This window comes from Nanorana parkeri, unplaced genomic scaffold, assembly GCF_000935625.1.
Source record: "Nanorana parkeri isolate BGI_ZX_2015 unplaced genomic scaffold, ASM93562v1 scaffold1026, whole genome shotgun sequence".
Taxonomy (NCBI): Eukaryota; Metazoa; Chordata; class Amphibia; order Anura; family Dicroglossidae; genus Nanorana; species Nanorana parkeri.
In genome coordinates this window covers 359,644-368,581 of record NW_017307294.1, presented here as the reverse complement: position 1 = coordinate 368,581, position 8,938 = coordinate 359,644, and the positions used below count along the sequence as shown (strand labels likewise).

Sequence of the window (8,938 nt, the reverse complement as noted above, 5' to 3'; positions counted from 1 at the left end):
CGTTAATGTTTTAATAATGTTGTACAATTTAATCAAATAAAAGATCTTAAAATGTGGATTTATTACATTATATTATTAAATACATATTTGGTATTTAAAGGAGAACTATGTGCTTTTCCCCATAGTTCTCCTAAGGGTCACGGGTAGACATAAACTAGCGTCCTCCCGTGACCCAAAGCTCAGTATATCGCGAGCTACAGCTCGCGGTTCCCGAGACCGCCGCAGCCGGGACATATCCCGACATTACTGTCGAGATCCACCCAGCTGCGTGATTTACAGCTGACTCTGCCTATCTCCCCCGTCCGTTCTGCCAGTCAGCGCTGGAGGATCGGAGCGGGGAGGGGGGAATCCCTGCAGGGAGCCGTGAGTGACCGTCACGCTCTCCACTGGGACATGATCGAGAAGTGAGTGAGCAACGCTATGTGTTAGCTCACTTCCCGATCTATTGAGCCGACGTGTGACAGTTTCATTGTCACACATCGGCTCAAACTATGAGGATGGGTGAAAATCACTCACCCCATAGTTATCCTTTAAACATTTAAATTGGTGTTCAAAATATGCCAACTATGTGCAAAAAAATACCTAAACTTTATATTATTCATAATCCTTAGGCCATTAATATACAGCTAATGGTTAAAGATTCCTTATATATGACATAAAAAGATAATATGGCTTCCATTATGACATTCCAAACACCAAATAAGCACATTTTGCATTTCAGCCATAAATATAAAATGACATAGTTTGTAATGATGCATCCTGGTAGTACTGTTGCTTAAAACCACCAAATACACATTTACTGACATATGTCATATGATTGTTTTGCAAGCTCCAGTGTTATTATTACCCTTTAGCAGAGGTGGAGAGATGAGGTGGTTGTTGGATTGCTTTACTACACACCATATTCAACTGTTTATAATATTCTTCTGTGTCTACATATTTTCTCTGTGCACATTATTCATCAGAGTAAAAAAAGGAACTATGAAAACCTCGAACAACTTTCCTATGACAACAAGCGTGGACCCAAGGTATATATGCATGGAAAATGCACGTAGCCCACCGGTTCTAACTAAGTCACAGACACCCCAAAACCAAAAACAATACAATCTAAATTTTACCTCCCCTCCCCCACCTAAATTAGGTGGTCCGTGACTGTCTGCTATATTTGTGCAATCCAGTAGTGGATTGGACAAGAGAATGGATAAAATGTAAGTGCTCAGTTGCCCCTACAGTAAGTCTTGTTGATCCTTTGATGCTGGAGGGGCCAGCATATATATATATAATTACAGCAATATCTATTAAACTGTGGGCACCTCCAGCAGTTAAAGTTTGTTAGAGATGCATGTGAACCAGTAAATTTAACCTGCAAGTTTTTTGTAATTATTATTTTTTTTAAGAAGATTAATTTTCCAGTATAAGATAAACACTTATTCGTCCAAGGTCAATTCCTCTGTTTACAAATGCATTTTTTTAATATCTTTTTTTTCATTTCTGATCTTTTCCTTTTCGTTTTTTGATTTTGGGAAGAGGACACTCATTGGATTTTTTAAAAATTGCATTTCCAGACTTCTTTTTTTTCTGTCTTTTTAAATGCACGTCCTTCTTTTTATATTTTCTTTTTCTTTTTGGGTCTTGGCGGACTTCAGTTTGCATGCAGAGTGCAAAATCAAAGCAAAAGGATAAAAAAAAAAGGAAAGATAATTGAAAGAAAATATTGGACATAGATAAAGTCTAATTTATTTATGCAAACACAATTTAACCTTCTTTTTCTAGATAGCATGGCTCTGTCTCTCTCTCTCTCTCTCTCTCTCTCTCTCTGCGAGGTATTTGATGCCTGTGCTAATTCCATTTGCTCACACTAATCACAGGCAGAAAAAGTTCTTCATTTTGAGCCTGGAACCAAAAATGTGACTGCTCTTCTGACGGAAGCCAAAGGCCTAGAAGCTAGAGTGATCATCCTCTCTGCAAGGTTGGTCCCCGCTACAAAAAATGTTATTAATCTTTGTTCATTTTAAGTTCACCAAATAAATTGCTTACACTTTTCAGATTTTGTTTACTTTTTAGGTGCAAACTGTAAGGTGGGCATTCATTTACTTACTTAGATTTTATTTTCAAGATAGATACATTAAAAGTATCAACTAGTAAAACTGAACATGTTTGCATGTTTGTATTGTATATTATGCATGGCATGCATTAACAGTTAATCTAACATTATATGTGTTTTATTTTATTTATGTTTTGGTAATATTGACTGGAAAACAAAACATTTATTAGCCAAATAATGTGACCACATTTTTTCCTTTACAGAAATGAATCAATCACTTATTTTCACTTGGTAATTTACTTTTGAGTGATCACTGTCTCTTTTTTGCTAGTACAATTGTGACCTCAGATGATGATTTTTTTTTTTGGAATGCTTTGTTAATTTTGATTGCTGGACATTTGTATTTTTAATATATGGGGATGCATGTTTATGGTATGCTGATAGCTGTCTGAAAAAACTCACAGAAAAATGTGTGTACATTCTATAATGGCGTAGTGCAATGTAAACTATGCAACATGCTCAAACCACTAACAACACATGAACACGTGACCCAGACATACTGAGGCTGATTTACTAAAGAAGCTGAGGATCTTTACTGAAAACAAATGTGTGAATGTTTTAATAATTTATACAATCATATGAAAAACAAACAAACAAACAGATCGCTTTAAATAAACAATCGTGTGCAAATGTTTTTTTTTGAGTGATGAGATAATTGAACTAAATCCACACAATATTTTCAGTGAAGATCACTCTGTCTAAAGGTGCCCATACACTGCACGATTCTCGTACAAGAATCGCTGGAAATCCCGCGATCGTACGAGAATCGTGCAGTGTATGGAAGGCGTGCGACCGTTTCTAATGTACGGTCGCACGACTTTTGTATATCGAGCATGTTGGAACCAGCCGAGAATCGTACGATTTTCGGCTGGTTTTTAACATGATCGAGAGATCACTGCCGAACGGGCCGGTGTGCGCACGCGCACACTGCCCGTTCAGCATTGCAAGTACGATCTGCCTGTCCAAGATGGGCAGATCGTACGTTTTTTAAGTACTTTACAACCCTCGCAAGACAAAAGTCTTGCGAGGGTTGTAGAGTGTATGGGCACCTTTAGAAACCAAATACCATAATAAATGAAGTCACCATAGGCGTGCACAGCCTATTGAATTAGGGTGTGCACACAAAAGTACAAACACATACGCATACTGTATACACATACTGTATATATAAAATATTCACATACATACACACACAGACCTGAGGCATCCCAGATTCCCATTTCTTTAACTGTCCCTTACCTCTTCCAGCATGTGTGCAGTAATTAAGCATGAAGCCTGGCAGGTGGCCATGTGACCACCCACCCAGCTTTTTGATTGGAAGTGATGCATGGGAAGCCACAGCTACACTTCTTTGCGGCTTCCCACTCACCGAGGACTGTGGGTGCTATGTGAGGCATGTAAGTGGCAAGTGCTGCTGCGCTCTGTATCGCTGAGCCGGTTACAGAGAGTACTTTGTGATTTCTCTACCGGCTTAGTGACTAAAAACACGGCATCTGCTGTTTCGGTTTTGGTGTTGCGCTCGGGGTGATTAGGGTGTGCCTAGGCACACCCTGCGCACATACCTATGGAAGTCACACCCGTTTTAAGCCATAACTGGACTTATTTTTTGAAAATCTAAACTGTGTTCTTATGGGTTTAAATTGCTTTAAAGTCCAAAAAGCATAACTTTTTCAGTGGTGGGAAGCAATGAAAAAAATATAAAGTTTTCTTTTTTGTTCTAAGTTGTAATAGTCTCCTAAAAAATTGTGTTTTTTGTATAATGGATTATTGTAATTTTTCATTCTTCATCTGACCGAACCAATTTCTAACATCAAAATGGTTTAAACCAAAAACTTGGGGATTTACTATTAAGATAAGATACTTTATTTATTTTAGATACAGCTAAATACAGTCTTGCTCACCACTCATAAGCATCATAAAATTCCATAACATATTTATACTAAAACCCAACATGAGGATATATAACATATTAAAACCATACAATTTTCACTTAAAAATTTAATTTAAAAACTTTTATAAAACAAATATTATAAATATTCCTTCCCTGGTGGGTTACAAATCAAACAGGGACCACCGGAATGCCCAATCTATCCCTCTAAATGCATCAAACTATTTAACGCCTGTGAAAAAAACTATTACCCAATTTGTGAGTGTCAGTATTTTATGCAATCTACCAGAAGGAACTAAGCAATGTGAACAAATGATTCCCAGGGAGCATACAGTCATTCCTGATCTTTAGTAGGCCTGTGCTTATTGGTTGTAAAGGGAAAGAGGTGTTTTCTCAAAGTATGATCAGCCCCATATTTTTCACATGATCAATAAATACAGTGATCTCATATAAAAAATATTTATACTTTGTCACAATTTTCTAAGCCAGGTTTGGAGCAATAAAACATATTATGTATGACAGAGGTAATTGTTTAAGGTGCCAATATTTTTGTGCCTATATGCTCCAACAGTGGAAATCCAGCCATGGTATTTTGCCAGGTATATGACTAGGTAAGACCTTCACCTCATGACATTGCTTGCTAATATTCCACGATGGAATGCACAGCTAATATCAGATAGAAAGTATATTGCACAGTTTGTTGGTGTATGCTGATAAGTACTACTTTGTAATCTGATGCAGTCTGAGTGAGTGAGTTCTTGCACGTACTGTGTGTAGCATAGAGACAAAGTTTATCTGCTATCTGGACAGTTTATCAATCCCTCTGTCCCATTTTTAATGATGACATCCAATGACGTTCTACACATTGTAAACCTGCATTTCTTAGATGAGCAACTCATGTTCCAACATATACACAAACATATTGACTGAAGCCTTTGTTTGTTTGGTTATTCAGTATCCCCTCCAGAACTTAATATGGTCAAAGGTTAAACTGGTCAGTTACTAAACGGTTTTGAAAAGCTTTGTGATGTCTTAATGGTATTAATCACATAATTAAGCTTATAAAACATACATTTCATGTAAAGGGAAAGAAGCAGAAACAACCAAAACCTTTATTACCTTACATCAGAAATTGAAAGATTCTAGAATAAAAATAAAAAAACATTTCTTGTTGCTGTTTAAAGAGAGATATGTTTGAATAAACACAGAAGTTTAACTGCAGCCAATTTTTTGGGGGATAATTTAGGGAAGAGTCAAAGGATTTGATTGTCGTCTGTTCCCCTAAAGAACAACTCTGGTTAAAATTTTTAATAGCCCTTGCAGTGGGACTTCCCCCATGCTGCAAGTGTTAAGTGCTGGTTTTTGCCTAGGTGAAAATATAACAAAGTTATACTCACCTGATCTTTGGAGCCGACCGGCTGTCACAACACTCCCTCCAGCCTGTCTCCACCTATGCTGCAGTGATGAAATGCCCCCGGCGTCCTCACATGTTATACACAGTGTATAGAACATGATGGGTCCTTAGACTGCTGCAGAGGAGTGAGAGAAAGGCTCCAGGGACCGGTCTAAGAGCCGGATCAGGTGAGTATAACTTTTTTTATTTTTTACCCTAGGCAAAAATGAGCACCTAACCCTTGCAGTTTGGGGGTAGCCCCACTGCAAGGGTTAATACAAATTCTAACTGGAGTTCTGCTGTAATAAGTGATCTTTCTTTCACATGCTGTCAGGTCAGCAATTGATGAGAAATATTTTCAACAGAGATAAACAAAAACATTTTTAATTTTTTTTTACAGTGTGGAAAAGTTAGTTTCCAACAATGTATTTCTTGGTGTGCATGCTTTCCTGTCTCTGTGACAACTTTCCTTGTGAGGTTGTCATAGGGACAGGACATGAGGGACATTTTTCTCCATGGGGTTGCAGACAAATAAAAACCTGACAGAAATTGTAATTCTCCCCTACACAGTCCAATATTTTAAAAAATGATGTTGAACATTAAGATAATATTGTACCATTGACCACAATTAATCTGTGACATGACTTTTACATTTGCAATTCCTTGCTGTTCAAAGTTTTGTCATTTGATACGCACGAGGAAGATTAACCTGCAGTAAATGTTTGGCTTGTTTGAGGTTTCAGATTACCTGCTGTATACAGTATGCTTCCAGGTGTCTTTCTTTATTCTCAGACACTACACCAACTGAACTACACTTTGCATAAACTGGATCTGGACTGACGCTACAATCCATTCTTTCCTTAAAACTGAACTCTAGAACAGCCTTTCACAGCTAGGGTGCAGTGGCACTCAGGGGTGCCATCTGGCTTTGTCAGGGGTGCCATCTGGCTTTGTCAGGGGTGCCTTCAATTGTTTGCACAGTGTCATGCATTTTCATGTTGCAGGTGAGCTGACCAACAGCACCATGGAAATCCCCTTCCTTCCTGACCTGTTTCACCCCCCACCCTCTACCATGGTGCTGCAGCTGCACTGGGGTGAAGATTTGAAGGCAGGACTCTGATGTGGAGGGGGTCCTAATGTGAAGGGGAACTTCTGATATAAAGGTGGCCCCTGATGGGAAGTGGGGGCCTCAGATGTGAAAGGTGGGACTTTAGTGTAAAGGAGGGATTCTGATGTGAAGGGGGAATGCCGCATCCATTTTCTTTTGAGGTGGGGTCCACCCTTAAAATCCATACCAGACCCCTATCTAGTATATGGGACTGGTATAGATTTGGGGGGGAAACCACACACCATTTTTTGCATACTTTTAAAAGGTGCAGTGACTAAACAAAGGTTGAGAAACTCTGCTAGAAAGATATAAAAGGCACAAATCAATGCAGCTATAAAATAGTTAATATATCTTGTTAATGTATTAGTGAAATGAAAGTAGTGAAAGTAGTGGAAGGGGCTGATACCAGGCTTGCAGCCCTTGTATTGCAGAGCTGGAGTGTGATAGAAAGAAGCAGTACAAGGAACAAATCGGTTCATGTGCTGACAAGGAGCATGCTTATAGGAAGTCAAAGCAGAGTGACAGAGAGATGAGCTTGTCACTGTGCTGCTTCTCCTTTCGCTGTCCAGTCACAGGTTGGGGAAGGTCCAGGATGATCTGGGTTCAGAGGAAGCTGAATGATTCTGGCTATCACAATTAGGACATCTAGTGGCAAAAACTATTGAAGTCTCTAGTTTGAATGAGACTCTTACAGCAAAACCTGGTTTTGTTATTTTATCTTTTAATGGGCCATTCATTTTACCTTTTCAACTTTGGCTGGCGTTCTACTTTGATGTGCACCTGTGCCCAGACATTTTTAACATATTCTTAACAACCAGTACACTTTAAATGAAGCCCTCACTGATCTCTGTAGCTATGTGCAACAACTACAGAGATCAGTGAGGGCTTGTTTTAAAGTTTACTGGTTGTTAAGTAATGTATCCTCAAAGATCACAGCAAAGACCCTAATGTCCACTTTCAGTTAGTTTCTAATCGTTTAGAAACACGTGATGCTTGTTTATGTTAGAGGGCTGGCAGTCTGCCATGGTTCTGGCACAATAGAAAGTAATAGAAAAGGAATTAGGATGTAGGTGCCTCTGCTGTGAACTTTGAAGATGCATCTACCACAATGACTTTAGCTACAGAGGTGAATGGGGACATGTTTTAAAGTGAGTTTATTGCTTGTTCATGTACATAGTCTTGGCACAGATTCACTTAAAAGTGTTCTTAGGTTAAACAAGTAATGGAATTGTAAAATACATGTACTCTTGTACAGAGCTAGAGCTGCTGCTATGATCTTCCACATCCAGCACCTCCAGGCATGTTGAATGTCTTCATGTCATCCAACTGCCAGTGGGTTGCTTAGTGACATACTTGGGTTGTAAGAAAATAAGCCTACTAATGTCATTAGCAGATATGGCTGCCTCGACGTTCTTATATATAATTATAAACTATGTGCAGAAACAAGGTTTTATAACATTAACAGTTGCTTAAAACATTTACAGCAAGTTGGTCACATTCATATTTAACATTTAAAAAGGCCAACGTTGCCTAAATATATTCAAATCTTAACAGACCTAAAGGTAGCAAATAAGAGAAGTCCTTTGTTAGGGTTAACATAAACTTTAAAGCTTTGTTTCTATGTGTCTCAGCATTGTGAAAAACTAGCTGGATTCCAGAAATGTCAAATGGCTACAGGCATATCTAGAAATTCTGCTGCCCTCATTGCTAATATGTAGTGTATAACATCTAGAAATAAACCATAGACATAAAGTTGCTTGCTATATTCTCCAATCAGATTGGACTTCAATTGAAGCATTATTTGCACAAAGTGGGTTTGAGATATGCAAATGTAACATTTTGCACTGCTCATGCTAAGAAAGGATACATTCTAACATACTCTTTGCCATTATGTACTGACCTAACATACCCTCTTCACAGATTTAAAAAAATACCTGCTTTAAATGTATTTAGCCTAATAACAAATGTTTTTGCACTGTGACTTCATTCCTTCCTTCTGTCCTTCCTCCCATTCCCTCTCCACCCCCTCAAAATGTAAGTTACACATTTTTCTTTTTATCATACAAGCATCAGGTATGTGATTTTTTTTTTAAGGTCATATTTTGGAATGCAACTATTTCTTTATTTTTAAAAACACATCCATTTTTTTTATGTAGCCAATAAGATTTGGTTAGGCTACTAGGTTTATTTTTGCTTCTTTTGTAGTCTTTGGGATTAAACATTTTAAAGAGGGTTTCTTTTCTAGAACTGTATAAGGGAAGATTTATGTACAGGCTCTTGCTGTTAAACTTTTCTGCACATTCTGGAGTCTGAGGCATTGCAATAATCATTATTTTATAAATATCAATTATTATCATTAATGGAAGTATGGTGGGATATTACATTTATCAAAATGATATAATTTACACAAGTATTTAACATACTTACATCATTTTCTTTGTCAAA

At 37.9% G+C, this 8,938-nt stretch overlaps 1 protein-coding gene across 10 annotated transcripts in view; it reads left to right on the top strand.

Moving 5' to 3' along the window:
- The window catches only part of GRIN1 (glutamate ionotropic receptor NMDA type subunit 1), a 69,934-nt gene that overhangs the window by 18,329 nt on the left and 42,667 nt on the right, over window positions 1–8,938 (top strand). For 7 of the 10 annotated variants that reach the window (XM_018567270.1, XM_018567274.1, XM_018567279.1 and 4 more), the window contains exons 4-5: window positions 966–1,028; window positions 1,869–1,969. In XM_018567270.1, the coding sequence (XP_018422772.1) occupies window positions 966–1,028; window positions 1,869–1,969 (164 nt within the window). The remainder of the gene's footprint in view (window positions 1–965; window positions 1,029–1,868; window positions 1,970–8,938) is intronic. The other 3 variants (XM_018567273.1, XM_018567278.1, XM_018567280.1) reach the window with 1 other exon arrangement.